Source organism: Lutjanus erythropterus, chromosome 1, assembly GCF_056507025.1.
Source record: "Lutjanus erythropterus isolate fLutEry1 chromosome 1, fLutEry1.hap2, whole genome shotgun sequence".
In the NCBI taxonomy this organism is placed as follows: domain Eukaryota; kingdom Metazoa; phylum Chordata; class Actinopteri; order Lutjaniformes; family Lutjanidae; genus Lutjanus; species Lutjanus erythropterus.
Window position 1 is genome coordinate 9,670,978 of NC_139317.1, and position 18,842 is coordinate 9,689,819.

An 18,842-nucleotide genomic window follows, 5' to 3' on the forward strand; every position below is an offset into this window, starting at 1 on the left:
ACTCATCAGACCACATGACCTTTTTCCATCGCTCCAGAGTCCAATGTTTATGCTCCCTACAAATTCTAGCCTTTTTTTCCAATTAGCCTCACTGATAAGTGGTTTTCTTAAGGCTACACAGCTGTTTAGTCCCAATCCCTTCAGTTCTCTTCACATTGTGTGTGTGGAAATGTTCTTACTTTCACTATTAAACATAGCTGTGAGTTCTACTTTTTTTACGATTTGATTTCACCAAATGTTTACAGTTTTAAGTCTAATATCTAAATAGATTCATCCCATATGGATTTCTGTGTGAAATCACTTTACGTACAGTGTGAAAGCGACAGCCCCCCCTCCCCGTCCTGTAATACCACCCTCATCCACACTGAGCTATAGATAGATTAAAAGGATTAAAAGCTTGACAAGGCAGCTTCTTTTTAAGATATCTGGAATCAAATAGTCATGGGTGGCATATTTCTGGAACTCGTCACGCAGCACAGTGGCTCACTTCCTACCACTTTTCTGTCTTTAACATTTTCTTTATTGAATTGGACTTCAAAGAAATTGTTTCACTCCACATTACTGGAGTAATATTTCAAAATGGCTATTAAAGACTTAACCTTACATTTCTGGGTGCCGCTCAGCAGAGTTTAATCACAGAAAATATTCACATTTCGAACATCTGTCACAAACTTTGCTGTGTGTTTTATACAGTTCGTCATCCTCTCTTAATTAAAGAGCAAGCGTGTGCCTCTGAACTCACTGTTACGCACCAAAGTTAAACGATCATTAATCCATCATAGAAGTGATATAAATTTTCCCCTTTGACAGCAGCCTCAGTAGAACATAATACAACATTGTGACAAGATCTGACATTAGTTGATTGTGAAATCCCTTTTTAAATTACTTTTGTAATAATTTCATCAACTGGCCCCAGCACACTGGTACATTGTTCTCTCTCCTCTGACATTTTCTTGGCTGAAAATGGTGGAAAACTCTTCATCACTGTCACATACAAGAATTTCATATTTATGTCAGCACTCCAGGATCATGAAATGTTCTTTTTCTCCGGTAATGTAGGAAATTCCTAGCTACTGTTCAGACAGATTTCCAACCATCCTGGCTCTTGCCGGTCCAACCACAGCTGTTTATTTAATATGGGATGAGGTTGATACAGTGACTGACAGAGGAGCAGCATCAGAATTTAAGTAAAATGTTTCAAACACAAAAAAACAGTCTCACAAAACACATGAAAAACTGTCAAACTAGGCAGCACTGATCAAACATGAATCAAGATTCTGTTACTGTGTTGCCTTTATCTCTCATCGAGTGATTCAAAAACACAGTTTAGCGTACTGTTTTACTGTAATTTGGGAAGGTTTGTAGTAGGCCGTTGTTTTTTACTGCTTCTAAACATACCTGTAAAGATGATCACAGTGATGTTTAAAAAAATGTGATATTGATATCATGTTTATATTACTGTGCAACCCTTTACTTTTAAGGTACTTTGAAACAAACTGTATGCTGTATGCTGAATTAGTCTGGTGATGCCAGGCCTAGAAACTCCCAGAATGAAGTATAAATAGACAAAAAAACAAAAAAAAACAACTTTTAAAAGGAAATGTCAGATACCTCTCTTGCAGCAAAAAAAAAAAATCACTCATCGGTGGTCACACAGCAACCATCCAACAGTAGATAATTGGATTGAAATCATCAAATAGAGTCATGAGATGGAAAGACTGATCGTCGCAAGCTGGACAAAAAGGATAAAATACTAAAATGTCTTTGAAAATGTCATTTACCTTCCTCCTTCATGCTCTACCAGTGTTGTAGAGTTAGATTCAAATTATGTAGTGCTGTATATTCCATAATATATGTCTGTTAGATTGAAATTTATGGGTGTTACAGTGCCTGGCAACTTTTGTTGTTGCGCTGTATATTTGCTGTTTTTTTTTCCTGCCAAAAAACGCAACGCAAAAAATGTAATCTCTGTCAGAAGTTGTTGGACCGGATTAGATATCACACACATTTTCACACTGAAGTGAAAACTGGCTGCATTTGTCAGTATTTATCTTGATCTGATTCCCAATGTTTTGATGTGTGTATTCATTTCAGTATGGGGAGTGATACAAATAAAATAAGGGGGCAATTTAGTATCACATTATTTAACATGTTTAGTATACAAGTAAAATCTAGCCGTAGATTAACACAGGCCTGCCTCAGGAATAGATCTGTGAAAAAAGAAAGAATTCGGTAGGATTGGTGCCATTCTCATGTCTGTATGGTAAATATGAAGCTACAGCCAGCAGATGGTTATCTGAGGAAGCTGCTAGCCTGAGTCTGTTCAGCCAAGTAAAACAAAATCTGCCTTCCAGAGCCTCTAAACCTCACTGATTAACACGTTATATCTGATTTGTTTAATACAAACAAAAACTGTAACAATTACAAGTTGGGGTTTATGTTACATGGGACTATTTTTCCTTTTTGCAGAGCACAATAATTTCATTTGGTTTCTGTTGCCAGTTCAGAATAAACCTGTTTTTAGTCTGCTGCAGCTTACATATCTGACCTGTGGATCTTTTCTCCTGTGTTCTCCTTTGAGAAAAAAAGAACAGAAACTGAAAGAGAAAAATGTCTTCTGTTTCATAACATTAATTTGATGGACTACCATTGTGGAGACCTTATTTTAGTACAGTTAGCTGTGAAGAAAATGAGCATTTCTGATATTTCCCCAGAGACAAATTTTCTTTTTATAATAAAAAACTATTCATAATACATTAAAGAAACCAAGTTGAAAATATTTTTTACCGCATAAATGATGACTAAATGGGATCTCAGCTGGATTTAATAGCATATTTGGATCTGAGCAGAATCAATAGGGATTAAGTGTTTTTTTCTTCCTTTTAGATAATTAGATGCGGTTCCCTGCTAGGCAACCAATACAATACAATAAACTTAAAAAAAAAATAAGATGTGGGTCACTGGATGAAGTAGACTGATATAAATAGTCGGTGAAATTAGGCTGCGTTTTCTTTTTTCAAGTGAAACAAACAAAAAATGAAACAGTGGAAACAAAAGTAAAACCTAAACAAAATATTGGGAGGAAAAAAGTGGTTGGAAGATCAAATAGCAAAGATGTGAAAGCCAAGTAAAGAAAATATAGCATGAAAGGTAGATTACATGAAATAAAATGCCACATTATGAAGATTGTGCTTTTGATTTCCTCTAAAAAGAAAAAAAAAATACTTAGCTTCTCATAAGATCACTTGGGGATATGTTTTTCTTCTTTTTGTTTTAAAGCACATTTGTCTGCCATTTATTTCAACATTGCTGAGCTCTGAACTCTGGCATCAATCGTACCTTCTCAGAGGTGTTGTCAACATCACTCTGGCATTGAGTGAACGACAATTAGATCCAGAGATGCACCTCCATCGCTCATTCACCCCAAAACCATTTTTAACAATTGTTGGAAGGTGCAAACAGGGTGAAACAGAGGGCGTAATTAGCCGTTAACTGTTCATGTAATGTGGCAGCTTATAACTCAAGACAGTTAATCAGCACTTCAGCCTCACACTCGCTGAGGCACATCTTATCCAGACTGATCACAACGAGGAACTGAAGTGTCAGACAGTTCATCAAACGCTGCTGCGGCTAATTGCCGGTGCTCTACCTCTGGCAGCCTGTAGGACAACAAACGATTACTCACCTTGACTGTTTGTTTCAGGTCCGACTGTACGAGTGGACGGCTGAGAAGGAGCTGAGGACCGAGTGCAACCACTATAACAATATCATGGCCCTCTACCTGAAGACCAAAGGAGATTTCATCCTGGTGGGAGACCTGATGAGATCCGTCCTGCTGCTGGCGTACAAGCCCATGGAGGGCAACTTTGAAGAGGTGAGATGTGAAGCAGATTTTGAGAAAATAACACAAGAACTCTAAAGGGCACAGCAAGTGAGAATTGTATGCGGTTGCTCTCTACCAAAAAAAAAAAAAGGCTGTGAAAACACAAATCAGGGTTTTCACTTTCAGCCAAGGCTGCTGCTTTTTTTTTTTTTTTTTTTATATGAGATAGATTTTTAGTTTTTACATCTTCAGATAGCCATCATACATCAAACAAATCCACACTTGCATCTTTGGTGTGCACATCTTTTTTTCTCTCTCTCTACAAAGCACTGTATCCGATATACCTCCCAGCTGTTTGATGAGCAGTGTGTTCAAATTGATTTGTGGCAGGAAGATGAAGAGATTTGACGTCGAGTCACGCACACTGTTGACCGCACGCTGTGGTGCTGTGCTCAGTGTAATAAATGTGAACAAGTTAAAAAAAAAAGCTTCAATTTATTTGGAAATGGAGCACACCTTAAAATACTTAAGAAATTTTAAGAAATTAAGAATGTCACAGTTCTTAGTTTATTGTTTGCTGGCCTCAGCTTTGTGGTTAATGCGCATATGTCAGGGTTTTACTAGGCATGCCAGAATTTCAATTTTTAAATCAAAAGTTGATTAAAATGAGCTGAACTGAATTGAAATCAAAGACGAAGTTGCAACTACCACAGTTTTTTTTTTTCCTCCACCTACTGGCGGCATCTGATGTGTGTCCAATTGTGATTGTATGAGTTGTAATGAAGAAGGGAAATTAATTTTGAGTAAAGGTGTATAAAAATGTAATTTACCACAGCTGTAGGGTGCTGAAAAATATGCAGGAACCTTGTAATTAACATTACATTTCTGCATCATATGATGCTAACTTACATGTTGCACCTCCATGGGTGACTGGACATGAATGAGGTCATTTACATTCATTTTAGGACTGTTACTATAATATATGTCACTGTCTTTAAGTTTTATTATTTTTTCAGGACAGGAAGTAACGATTTAGATTCCCAGTATGCGGTCAGTTTATCCAAAAATGTCTATATGGAAATTTGTTCCAAAGTTTTTGTGTTTTGTTTTTTTGATAAGTTTCTGTACTGTCCCAGAATTGTTCCAGACACCATATCTTTGTGTCCCAGGTGCTATTTTTATTATCCCTGGGACAATGGGACGTCCTTAATTCTGAGCACACGGGTGGAGCTGTCTTTTTTTTTTTCTGTATCTATAGTCTGTTTTACAGCACTTCCTTTTCCTTGGAGTGATATTTATCTTCTCATATAACTGTAAGCAATAAAGCAAGTAAGCATATCCCCACAGACAGATAGCGAGTGAGTCAGTCAGTCAGTTTATTTGCCCTCGGGGAGGAAATTCTTTCCCACTGTCAGTGCATACATAGCACAAACAGGACATAGACATAAAGAAATTATACAAAATATGTTGTTTACATATAGGATTTGATAGGACATCATAGAGCCACACAACAGAGACACAAACAAGGATTAACACTTGGCACACAAACACCACAGACTCGAATTCAAGTAACTTAAGGGAAGGATTACTTATTTAAAGCTTGTATGGCTGCAGGGAGGAAGCTCTTGCTGAAACAAGCATTTCTGCACATTTGTAGTCTATACCTGATGTCCAGAGGGAACGGGGGAGGTAAAGGGCTGGCAGAGTGGATGGCCTGGGTCATGTGTGACTGTGAGTGCTTTTCGGATCAAGGATGAGGTGACTCAATTGCATAAGTTGGGGCCGGGAATACCAATGAGTCTGCTGGATAAATGAGTTTCTTTAAGAGTATAAGGAAAAATTAGTAATATATTTACTGACCAAAAGACCAGGATACTTCATGGTTTCTTGTTTTAAAATTACTGGCGAATGTGTGCTGAATAAGTAAGTGTGTGTAAAGTTAGACTGAGCGATATGTTAATGGAGTCTGGCCGACAGTGATTGAACTTTCCAAGGTTTGTATTTTCAAAGTAGTGGGCTTTTGTTTTCAGAATAAGAGGCTTAACTTTTCATTGACAGACAATAGACAGTTATTAACAGCTGATCAGCTTACAGTGGAGGGACTTGTCATTGCTTGTTATTGTCAAATTACAATTTAGCTCATCCTGCGCTCCTGCAGCCTGCCTGAGCTTTCTTCGTAGAGGAGGGGCTTCCACCATAGACTGTAAGGGACAGTTCACCCAAAAATGAAAAATGATCTGCTCATCCTCATACCGATTGAAGGCTGGGTTTATTTTTTTAGTCACAAAACTCTGCTGGAGTTTTCAAATGTAAAAAACAACTGGAAAAAAAAGCCTCCATACAGCTCATCTGGATTAATCCAAGTCTCACTTGCACTCGCACACCATCACACCACACACATGCAGTTCAGATGGTGTGCAGCGCATGTGAACGTGGCTCCAAGCTCTAAGGATCCACAGTGATAATTTAGGCTAAAAACATGGTATAAATGACACCTTTCAAGTCACCTTGGCATGTTGGGTTTTTAGGAGACTTGGATCCCACCAGATGAGCAGTATGGAGGCTTTATGCTTTGTTTTTTTCCAGCTGTTTTATTCCGTTTGAAAACTGGTCACCATTCGCTAAAATAGTTTGGGAGATTCTGCAACACTGTTTTCCTGTGAAACCCGACCTTCAGTCAGCATGAGGGTCAGTAGGTAATAATAGAATTTTCATTTTTGGGTGAACTATTCCTTGATATACAGTCTATGGCTTCAACTTACTGTTCGGACTGCTGTACTCATTTTTGGTCACGTAATTGCTGCATATTGCTCCTTAAAAAAAAAAAAAAAAAAAAAGGTTCAACAGTCTCTTTAACTGACCGAGTCTGAGTACAGTCTGGCATATATGTCACTAATTGTCTTTAAGTGATAAGAGGCAATAAGTTACAGTAAATATTGTAACAATACAGAGTGATGTTTGTTTTCTTCACAAAAGCTCCTTTGGCATCTGATCACAATGCTCACAGTATGCAGACCGCAGCTACCCTGCATAGATAAAATGAAGGTTCCAGGCTGTTATTTTTTTTTTGTATTTTTAAATTTTTCAGTATGTGAATGTCTTCAAGGGTGTTTAAACAGTCTTTTGCCCTTGTACATATGCTGAAACATATTGACTATGTTTGGATTTCAGCACTTGTTTGGAGTCGGTACCTTCCTCTCTCATAGATAATACAGTATTTACTTGGAGTTGAGAACCACCCTGGTGTTGTTTACTGTTTCATCTGACACATCTCATGTTTCTTTTTTTTTTTTTTTTTTTTGGTTGGCTCAGATTGCTCGTGACTTCAATCCTAACTGGATGAGCGCAGTCGAAATCCTGGACGACGACAACTTCTTGGGGGCAGAGAACGCCTTCAATCTGTTCGTCTGCCAGAAGGACAGGTAAAACCAGTGCATTTTGTGCAGATGAATTTCAATATATCCTGTAAACACTGTGGTCCCCTGAGCTGCTCCTCTACAGCCGAAATGGTTCTAAATCACCTTCACTGTTTATCTACTGAAATAAGCGTTGTGTCTTTAGGAAGCCGCTTTTTCTATACTGACTCCCATGATACTTTTTTAGAGCAGCATCATTGATGTGAATGTGCCTTAACAGCATTGTCCTTGCATTTGTTTTGGGAATTATGAGTCATCTCCGTCACTGAGCTTTTAGCTGCTCGGCTGCATTTCCCACTTTAGTCATTTTCTATTAGACAAGTGTTGATTTCATGGAAAAGGAAGAAAGATGTGGTTTGAAAGTGAGTGCGCTACATTTATGCCACTGCTTATTATCCACCTAATACATCAGGTCGGACCACTCAATGCTTTTGACCTTTATTTTTGTATCACATCTCTCTTCCTGTTGGACTCTCTGCTCTTCCTCACCCTTTTTTCCATTACTTCTCTATCACTCTCTGACCTTTTCCGAGGCTGCCTCTGATACCTCTGCCCTGTTTGTTTTTCTTTTGCGTAATCAATCGCTCATGCCCCCAAACATTTCTTACTTTGCCTTTGACATCTTTTTCTGTTTATACTTGGATTTGATCTCTCCTCTTTCTGTTTGCTCCTGTTTCATCGCTATAATCTTTGTAATCCCTCTGTATCCCCTCTTTGTATTTCTCTCCCGCTGTCCTTCCTGCGGTCAGTGCGGCCACCACAGACGAGGAGCGGCAGCACCTGCAGGAGGTGGGGGTCTTCCACCTCGGGGAGTTTGTCAATGTCTTCTGCCACGGCTCACTGGTGCTGCAGAACCTGGGCGAGAGCTCCACGCCCACCCAGGGCTCTGTGCTCTTTGGCACTGTTAACGGCATGATTGGTAAGTGCACGGGCAATTTCACACTCACACAAGCATTCACACACAACTGTGTGACTGGTTTGTCTCTTAAAATCTATTTTCCCCATTTGTTTTCCTTAGTTTTCCTTTAGCGGTGCCTGGAAATAACGCAATACCACCAGATCTCACATTATTATAGGCCCAGGTCTTACCACGGACGGGACATTTGCAGACCCTGACATGCTTTATTTAAGAGTGACAGACTGTTTGCTGAACATTTACTGGCTTCAAACTAACTGACATGTCAGAGAAGCAGCACAAATCGTTACATCAGCCGGACATGTGTGTGTGGATTTTCATCTAACCTGACTGCTTCTTTAATAAGCACCCGCCAGTATCAATGACGGTTAAATACCAGCTGTTGTGACCCAACTTCAAACTGAAAAGCTGTAAGTTAAGCTGTGTTTGCATTGTTTTACTCTAAAAGTTATCCTGTTAAATTTGGCCATACTATGTTGCTGAAGGGAGGGCATGCCAGAAAATGTTTGTGCACCACTGCCCTCGGTGAAGTTAAAAACAGTTTAGAGTCTTGAGAGATGTGACACAGTACTTTCCATACTTCACATCAAATATGTGAAAAAATCAACAGTCTTACAACTGGGGTAAAGAAGAAGCAGCTTGTCACTGAAACTAAAATAGCCTGGTCCACCTTAAAGGTCAGCCCATCTTAAGAGCCATTGTCGCTTAGGAGCAAACCCCCATCAGCAGCATTCAAAACACGGGAACTTTGCTTGTGTCTGGTGGAGTTGCAGCATTTATTCATCAACAAATAGCCTGCGCCTGTCTGCTGCCTTCACTCTCTGTCTCTGTCTCTCGTCTCGTCTCGACCGCACACTCACATGGCGACGTTAGCAGGAGGGGAAGCCGAAAAAAGCACAGTGGCGTGCAGAGGAAAAGCTGAGAAGTTGAGTTGACTTTTGTTGAAACGCAACCCGATTTCTCCCAGCTGTGTCCTCACTTGGTTTATTTCGTGTACCCAGCTTTGACGTCTTGGTCTTGCTGCTGTTTATGCTGCAATGTAACAACGCCAAGAGGCTTAATTTGGTTTGTGTTCATCTGTGTGAGAGGGAGGAGGGACAGAGGACAGACAGACCATGCAGCACACAGAGTACAGACTGAATTAGGAAAGAGACTTGAATATTTCTAATGTTCTCAGCAGATATAAACACCCCCCGATACCATTTGAATGAGGCCTTTGAATGTGGCAAATTAATGTCACATAAATACCAAAAAAATCGTGTCAATCATAACGTGAAACCCCACTTTTTATAACATCGTCACCCACATGCTTTGCCATACAAAGTAATGTAGATTTCAGAGTTTATGAGGTACACCTGAATGCACCATTAAGTCTCTGTCTGTCTCTGTGTGTGAGGACAAAGGAGGACAGAAGCTGCGTGCTCATCAATGACACCAAAAAGGCGTAGAGACTCAGCATAATGTTTTATTACATGACTATTTTGGTACAGAGATTTACCCACTAGCCTTCCCAAGCAGAAAATCTACCCACATTTGACGCTTCGCAGGTGTAAATTTTGAACCCTCCCACTTTGTCATCGATTGGCGCTTCTGATTAGCCTTACTAGAAACCACTAATTACACTGTTTACAATAAATATTGATCGATAACAAATGTGGCCAACTGATCAGAGCATTCTTTGAAATAGCTAGCTTGGCTCAGTCCAGGTTGAACAAAATCCACCTGTTGGCACCTCTGAATCTCACTAATTAACATGTTGTATCCTGTTTGTTTCATCTGAATAAACACTCAAGTGTAAAAATGAGAATTTGGGGGTTTATGGGACTGTTAAATTCTGGTTTGTTTCTTGGCTGACAGAAATAATTTCCTGGAGTCTCTCCTGACTGCCAAATGTGGGAAAGAAAACATGAGCAGTTGTCAGTTTGAGACTGTAGCACAGCACAGAGACAGTTCTCATTTCCAGCATTTCTAATAATCAGCTGACTGCAGTAAGGAGACCTCAGACCAATTAGGGAGTACACAAACTTTTTGTCAAGACCATTTATTCAGAACTAATGTTGTCCATTTCAGAACGGCAGAAGAAGAAATCATGGTTTTACACCTCATTACTCAGATTTCAACTAGTAACTTTCAGCCCGGCAATAATGGTGGCAGAGATGAAAAATAGCGAGCGCACATCATTTGGACACAGCAGTAATTTACACCATGTGCTCCCACAGCAGTAACACACAGAGCGTTATTTCACCTCAACACCTTCTGTGATTCTTTAAAAAGTCTCCGAGGAAAGTTTAACAGCAAATGAGAACTGTTGTACATTCCAGTAAAAACTTTCGACATTAGCCCGTAAAACATGATGGGCTTGAGAGCGTAATGAAGAAAAATGCCCCTGCTGGTCGTGTTGCTCCTCGAAATGCTGTGATATACTAGATGTTTCAGGGACGAAACTACAGGCCGCCTGATTATTCCACCTCAAAAAAAAAAGAAAAGAAAAGAAAACAACAAGTGGACTGTCTTTTAATAAACTTGCTTTGGTCTGCTCTTCAGAACCCAGACAGTGAAGGATGGAAAGATTAAAATACCAATGTTAGAGGCATAAGAGATGAGTACATGAGAAAAAGTCAAATTATTTTATTCAGGCTCAAAGCTTTAGAAAAGCTGCTGGTAAATTTTCTTCTCAAGGCTTTATAAGTGCATAGGCTTTCATATTTTTACTGTCAAATCTAAAAAACTGTCTTGAATCTATCCTGAGCAGAAGTTGTTAATTTATAATGTTAAACACTGTCCGAAAAAGAACTGTGTGCATTAAGTGACATTTGAAGCTGTTCATCACAGCAGCAGCTCTGCTTGCAGGTTAATGTCCGTGTCTCTGCTGAATGTGGTCACACACTGATCCAGTCGAGTGGTTATATATCAGTTTATTCTCAGTCTACATTCAACATTACTTCCATTTTTTAGATTAAAACACTGCCAACCCGCGCTGGTTTTACGAGCTTTCATCTGTCCAAGTTTGCTGATGTAAACGTGCGGGGTTCCCTGGGCCTTCGGGCCATACGCACGTACGGCATATGGCGAGAGGGGCTGCATCACTAGTTACAGTCCTAAAACAATCAGTTAATTGATAAGTCAGTGAAAATGATAAGTAGTTTGTCGTTAAAATACCTATTGTTTTAAGTTCCAGCCTTTTTATGATGAGTTTCTGCGTTTCTGTTTGTACCATTCTGATTACACGAGATACTTTATAAATCCTCCAGTGGGGAAACCGAATGTCACCAGTCACATAGGACAGACAACAGTCAAGTAGAAAAACCACACACATCTCAAAGGCAGTACAAGATAAGTGGAGTGCACAGCAGCATAATGAAATAAAGTAACCATCAATGGGACTGTACTGGTATATGTCAGTGGTTGTGTGTAACATCAACATATTCATGATTACCCACATTACCACAATCCACAGTCCCACCACCTTCTTAGTCATCTCCATCACTGCAGCAGGTACAAAGGGCTTCCTGGATCGCTCTGAAGAGCACCTGGGCGTAACATGTCTGACACTTAACGAACTCCTCGGCTCACTAAAAGCATTGCACATTGGATGATCCTCATTTTAACACTTTTGAGCTTCATACCTGTTCTTTTCTCTGTGACCACTTCTAGTGAGTTAGGGGTCGAACCAATAATGATATAAAATAATTTTCCAACATGCTTTAGTAAAACACGTGCAGCTCTGATGTACAACGCCGGCTAGCTGTTGCGTCTCAGATGATACGCAGCCACTTACCACTAGCAGGATGATAATGCTCAGGTATAAACCAGCAAGGTGGAAAGTGGGACAAAGATGACATCTCATTAAACCGGTGTGTTTCAGCAGGATTTTGATTTAAAAAAAAAGAAAGAAAATATAACCACTCATATCATAACCACTCAATCTGAGCAATAAATGTGTTCGGAGTGTTTTCTTACTTTAAGACTAGTCGATTATCCCAAATCTAAACAGGGAAATTCGTCTCTACGAAGATCCCTAAGTTTAACCACATTTCCAGGAAATCTGCCAAAGAAAAAGCAAATGAACGAGTGTCCATCCACTACTTTTAAGAGAGTATTAGAGGCAGTGTGCATCTAGCAAATTCCCCAGTTGGCTGCCATTAAAACTAGTAGAGGAAGTAAACACAGCGACATGAGGTAATGAAAAGCACCACTCAAGCCTCAAATGACCGAAAAGGATGTGGAGAACGTGATGGAAATGTGGCATTTGTTTGTTTCATGTAGAGACAGGAAAAAGGTTACAGTCCTGCGATTGCTCCGCACAAATCTGATGTTTCCATCTGCCGCTATTTTTAGTCTCTCTAGTGGAGTGAAAGCTTCAGTAGACGTTTGTACATCATGACTAAAGCAAGATACGACAAATGTTTCCATTCCACTTTGCCACATTCTGCTTTAATCAGTAGACTCAGTTTTCCACCTCAGACAAGTGTAAAAGCTGTCCTTTGTTGGTACTTGAAAGGTTGTTTTTTCATTTTATTTTATTCACAAATTGAAAATGTACATAAAAACAGGTTGGCAGAAATGTAATGAGACTTTGTAGCCTTGACATTTTCAGTGAAAAAGCAGGATAACAAGCAGTCTGTAATCATAACATACAGGTGAAAAATGAAAGGTCTAGCATTTCTGAAGGCATTTTTCACCATTTTCTGACTTTTCATTGACAAAACGATTAAATCAATTGATAAAATAACCTGTAGATTTATTGATAATAAATATAATTGTTTTTTTGTAGGCTGACTGTCTTCCAAACTGCTCCTGGCAGTTTGTCCCAAACATCCAACCCTTTCACGGCTCCATGTGCAGAGAAACACGCTCTGCATTACAAATCAGTGCAATCTTTTGTTCACAGGTTTACCTGTTTCTTTGTATCAATTTCAATGCAGATTATTTCCCCTGAGCATCATAATGATGCACTCACTGTCACAGAAGTTGAATTTTTAGCACAGCGGAATAGCTACTCCCTGAAAGCTCTGCAGCTCTGCCATTCACCGAGAAATCACTCTCAAAATAAAACATTTTAGAAAGGCCTTTTCTTGAATTATTGAAGAATTGAAATCACACTACTACTTTACTCCAGCCATTGTCCCAGCATACAAGCATGAAACTTGCATTAGGAGGATTGCAGTCACACTAATGATCTCTTAATTTATTTATTGTAAAGCTTTTCTTGAGTTCTATTATGAATCCAGTCTTCTTTCTTCATTCTTCCTGATCAGAAGGTCCTTACCATCTGCTGCTGTGAGGTGAAAAACTGTTTTGAATATTACGCCTTCAACAAAGGGGTTGTGTTGTTGATTGACATGTCTCTGTGTGTGTGTGTGTGTGTGTGTGTGTGTGTGTGTGTGTGTGTGTGTGTGTGTGTGTGTGTGTGTGTGTGTGTGTGTGTGTGTGTGTGTGTGTGTGTTAGGTCTGGTGACGTCCCTGTCTGAGGGCTGGTACAGCCTCCTCCTGGACCTGCAGAATCGCCTCAACAAGGTCATCAAGAGTGTCGGCAAGATCGAGCACAGCTTATATCCTTCTTATATTTAGACTGTCACAAGGACAGAGACATCTTGTCCTGCACTGACACCTCTGCTCGTCTTGCAGGCAGTAAACCCACAAAGTTAACAAAGATAATAGGTGCTTTAATTTATTATTAAAGTCTTAATTTAACAGGGACCATGCACAAAAAAAATAATATCAAGTACATTAAATAATTTGTACATTGCTGCTCTGCCATTGGAAGACATTCGGAAAATTATTCCAGAACAATTCTGACAATGTATTAAGTCATTTTGTAAAGCAAAAATGCTCAGTTTTGCTCATTTCTTTGTCTTCTACAATATAAAGGCAATATCTTTAAGTTTTAGATGCCGGCCGGGCAAAACGATGTGTTTGAAGACGTTTTATTTATTTATTCATACAGTTTAAAGTTATAGCAATAGTACACATTAATAGATATTTCTGTAAATGTGCCAATTTGGTGTTTTGCTTTTCTTCTTTTCAGCTGCAGTCTCTGGGCAGGAGGAAAGGCAGCTTCAAAAGACACATAAAATACATTAAAACAGGAACAGTACAATTCTGTGCAGAGCAGAGAACACTTCATAAGAATACATGAAGTGCTTTAAAACAAGGACAGCAATACATAAAACATAAACAAACATGCTCCAGGTTGGGTTTCAAGATATCGTGAAAGGCATTTTCTCTTTGAAAATTTTAAAAATGTTTCTGCGATACCAGAAATCATGTATGTCATTCTAAGCGGAGATAAAATAGGTTTTCAGACTTAAGACATTTCTGTAATGAGGCCTCTTCATGTGCAACAGCACCAACACTGGATCCTGACTGACAACATCAGTGCTGTTTTTATTAGACTTCCTACACAGAATCTTTGTTGACTGTGCCTGAGGTAAAATATGTGATATTCTACCTAAAGTGTGATCCTCAGGCGAAGCAGCAGCAGCAGCAGCCTTGTATTGATTTTCCTTGACTCTGCGTCACCTGGAGGTCCTTCCACACGGAGCGTAAGACAGAGCAGGCCACGGGATTCATCGACGGGGATCTGATTGAGAGCTTCCTAGATCTCGGACGAGCCAAGATGCAGGAGGTCGTTAGCACTCTACAGGTAGGAGTTCATGTTCTGCCACACTTCATATTGAACCAGATGATCCTCTCTCTCTCTCTCTCTGCATCTTTATTTATTCTATATCCGTGGAAAAAAAATTTAAAAATCCAGATGCAGTTATTTCAATATTGTGCCCACACTGAGCTTTTTCTGACTCTAAAAGGGGGGATTAAGCGCTGAGGCATTAAGCTTACTTACCAGCTCTCTTTGCCAGGTTGTTGGCACAGTGTGTGGTGACCTGTAATGGACACAAATGTGAAAGTTAGTTTAATAACAGCGAGACATAAGCTTGTTATGAGAGCCGGGACCTCTGCTCTGATAACAAGCTTATTGTGTTCTCGCAGAAACATCTGGTGACGAAGCAAACTAACGCTCTGTTGTCATTTGTGTACTTGGCTTGAAGCAATGTTGAACCTTCGAAGACCCTTTAGACAGTTTTATTATGCACCTGTGCTGCGTGAGTGAGAGCTGGGAATAACTTTCATGGCAGAACAGGTGGCAAAATTACTTTTGGCAGATGAACAAATGAGCTTATTCTGGTTTGTGTCTCTGTTTGCTGTCACCGCATTTAAAAGAAATCCACACTTTAAGCTCATAAACAAAGGCTATTCCCCGTCTGCCTCTTAAGACCAGCTGATAAAAACAGTCCAAAATATGTGGAGCATTTCCTTGCCAGGAAACTCCTGTTTACAGCCAAGACTCTGCTAAAGTTGGACCATTTAGAAGCTTTAAAAATAAAATATGCTGCAGCATCGGTTGCTCACTTGTCTCGTGAAAATATGCTCTCTGAAGTAATTAAGTATAGACGTGATCTGTAATCATATTGTCTTAAAATTAGTGTTGCAACTGATGATTATTTATAAATAGTTGACTATTAGCTTGATTAATTGATTGTAGAATTTAGCACCAGTACCCGACGGCAGTGTCTGGACTAATTCCACTGCTTTTGTTGGAAATGGGACATGTAAATAATCGCTTTTTCAAATTAATAATGCAATTCATTTATTAATTACTGAAATTTTAATGGGCTTATCACTTTTGTTTTATCTGTCTGCTGTCCTCTGCAGTTGTCCACTATTTTCAAACGCAGCCTATTCACCGATCTATGATCTAACGTCACCTGACTTTATGGTGGCACAAGACAATTCAGACGATGTGAGCTTGTTTTGTCAACATGTTGTAATATATACTGTTCATCATATAATTATTTATTAACTAATGTAGAAACACTTAGTTAGCATGTGTCCAGCCATGTCTGCAGTCATCTTCTACCAGTTCTACCGTCTAAACCACAGGCATTTAAAGTTTCGCTAATACTGTTTTTACACTAAAATTAGCGTGTATATGCAGGTATGTTAGTTGCAGGTTAACCCACTAAAAATAGGCAATTGACGCTTGTTTCATTGCCAGTAAACAATTACCAGTTTATCATGAAACAGTTATCCGTTTCATGATAAACCACAGTATAATTCCTAATGATTATTATTACTGCTTTAAATTTGAATTATTAGGATAATTTGATTACCATGCTTTGACAAACCTGAGGTAAATTCTGTCCAGCATCAGCTAAACTTAGCAACAGTTGCTCAGACAGAGACAAAGCATGAAGCATAGATTTGTTTTGTATCAATGAAAGCATTGACATCAAAAAGGATGAGGTGCCATTTCAAAGCTTTGAGGGTTTTTCATGATTTCAGTGTCAGTGCTTTTTTTTTTGGCAATACCAGGATAACTGTGAAAAAAAACTGTTGACTATAATCCTGGTATGAAATTTTCATAGCATTTCATCTCTAATTGACTATAAACACAGCTGTTGTTTAGCTAACTGTGTTGATCAGCTAATAAACTGTTTGACTAATCTCTGTAGCTTCACTGTAGATTTGTGGAAAAAGTCAAGGCGTGCAGCAGAAAATCCCAAAACAAAAAGCTACAATATTGAGTTTTTCAGATTTGTTCATTAATATCGTGTTGCAATACAGAAGAAAGGTGACACAAAAATACAAAAATGCAGTCATTTTAGGATAAAAGATCAAGACAAAAGATTCTTGTAAAATCATTTCAGCCCAAAAGGACTGAAACAAAAATGCAAAAAAAAGCTGGAAAATAACAAAATATCACTTTAGAGTGAAATGCTTTTGAAAAAAGGTGCCTCCCTCTAAGGACAGCTACCTGTTTATTTGCTCCTCCACTGACACACATCTAGAGACTCACTGTTTTCTGCCGCTGGTCAATTTCAGATCGATGACGGCAGCGGCATGAAGCGTGAAGCCACAGTGGACGAGGTCATTAAGATTGTGGAGGAGCTGACAAGGATCCACTAACCCCGACCGCAATCCGGACCCCCGCTGAGCCAGAGGAGGGTCCCGAGGAGGAGGCGAACTTGGCTTGGGTTTTGCAGATTTGTAAATAATTATAAATAAACAGTGTGTGCATGTTCGTCCTTCAGACTCCAATGATTTGTCGACTGTTGAGAACCCTGAAGGTGCTACATGGTGAGTGCAGCGCTCTTCATTTAGACAAGTCTCTGGGCGAAGTGTGTAGCACCCTGTTTGGACAACAAAAAGACCAAAGTAAAGACGTTGGTCTTAGCGTGTTTGAGTGTGTGTGCGCGCATGTGTGATTGCGTCCGTGTGGAATAATGTGTGACTATAAATAGGAAAAAAATCCCCAGAGATTTTCTTCACCAAAAAACATTCTCTGGGATATTTGTGACAGTTTGAGGCAGGTTGAAGGTTAGCAGATCCTCTCCACCCCACAGGTTAAATCCGACTGATTTACACTTTTCAAGTTTATTATTGAAGCCTGGAGTAAACACGCTGTATGAAAAACAAAATGAGGAAATGATAGATTTATAGCTATTTTGTCTTTGTGATGTTTTCTTTGTTTATTCTAATAAACTTTGCTTTAGTACTGTTAACACCTGTGTCTCATTTGTCTCAATTCGTCTTAGTTTGTTTCTGTGACATTTACTTACCTCGTTCTCTTTGTCCTTCGTGGGACATAAGGCTCCAAAAATCTGCAATGCAGCCATCCACCAATTCTGTCTTCTGGAGGTTTTTGGGGTTGATTCAGTCCTCTCCCCAGTCCACTGTCCTCTAGCTGGTAGTAGTATCAGTAATAATAATAATAATTTATATAGCGCCTTTATAAACAGTTTTCAAAGTGCTCTGACAGACAACACAAAGAGCAAGATACCCAGGAGGCAATATAATTATCCATGCATCAGGTCACAGGGGGGCGCTGGAGCCTATCCCAGCTGACATTGGGCAAGAGGTGGGGTACACCCTGGACAAGTCGCCAGTTCATCTTGGGCTGATGTTTAGAGACAAACAACCACTGCTGCTCACACTGACACCTATGGGCAAATTAGAGTTATCAATTAACCTGTTAGGCTGCATATGTTTGGACTGTGGGAGAAAGCCAGAATACCCAGAAAGAACATGCAACCTCCACACAGAAAGGTCCTGCCACAGGCTCCCCAGCCCTCTGGAGGCAAAGGCACTAACCACTGCACCACCATGCTGCCCTCAATATGACAGAAAGCCAAAACAGGCACAAAACAAAACTGAGATAAGACTATTGGAGATAAGAACAGGAAAACAGGAAGTCTCGTGGCCGCCTAGTCTAGTCAATATAAATAAATAAAAATAACTGAATGGATATAAATGCGACATCAAGTATTGTCAATATAAATAATTTCAATTAAATAATGAAAAGATCACATAAAAGCAAGTCTAAAAAAATGGGTAAAGGGTCACAGTCACACCAGTTAAATCACATAAGACCAGCCAGGTTTTGAACTGTGTGCAAGCTGCCCCGGGACGTCAAGCCCGACCAACTCAAGCTGCTGTGTAACAAATGCCATAACCACAGTCCAGCAGAACGCAGGTTGGGCTTTATCAGAATCATTAATACTTTGTTTATGCCTGGGGAAAAACATTGTTGTGTTACAGCTGCTCCCATTTAAGAATATAAGTAAACATAGAAATATGTGTGTAGTGTGTGAAAATAAGTAGGAAGAAATAGAAATATATAGAAAAG

The 18,842-nt window shown here is 39.5% G+C and overlaps 1 protein-coding gene across 1 annotated transcript in view; it reads left to right on the top strand.

Moving 5' to 3' along the window:
* ddb1 (damage-specific DNA binding protein 1) overlaps nucleotides 1-17,718 on the top strand; it is a 76,745-nt gene extending 59,027 nt beyond the window's left edge. The window contains exons 22-27 of the mRNA XM_084737538.1: nucleotides 3,704-3,874; nucleotides 7,136-7,245; nucleotides 7,989-8,158; nucleotides 13,605-13,707; nucleotides 14,678-14,801; nucleotides 17,039-17,718. Coding sequence (XP_084593664.1) covers nucleotides 3,704-3,874; nucleotides 7,136-7,245; nucleotides 7,989-8,158; nucleotides 13,605-13,707; nucleotides 14,678-14,801; nucleotides 17,039-17,122 — 762 coding nt within the window. The 3' untranslated portion in view covers nucleotides 17,123-17,718. The remainder of the gene's footprint in view (nucleotides 1-3,703; nucleotides 3,875-7,135; nucleotides 7,246-7,988; nucleotides 8,159-13,604; nucleotides 13,708-14,677; nucleotides 14,802-17,038) is intronic.
* The last annotated feature ends 1,124 nt before the right edge of the window (nucleotides 17,719-18,842 follow it).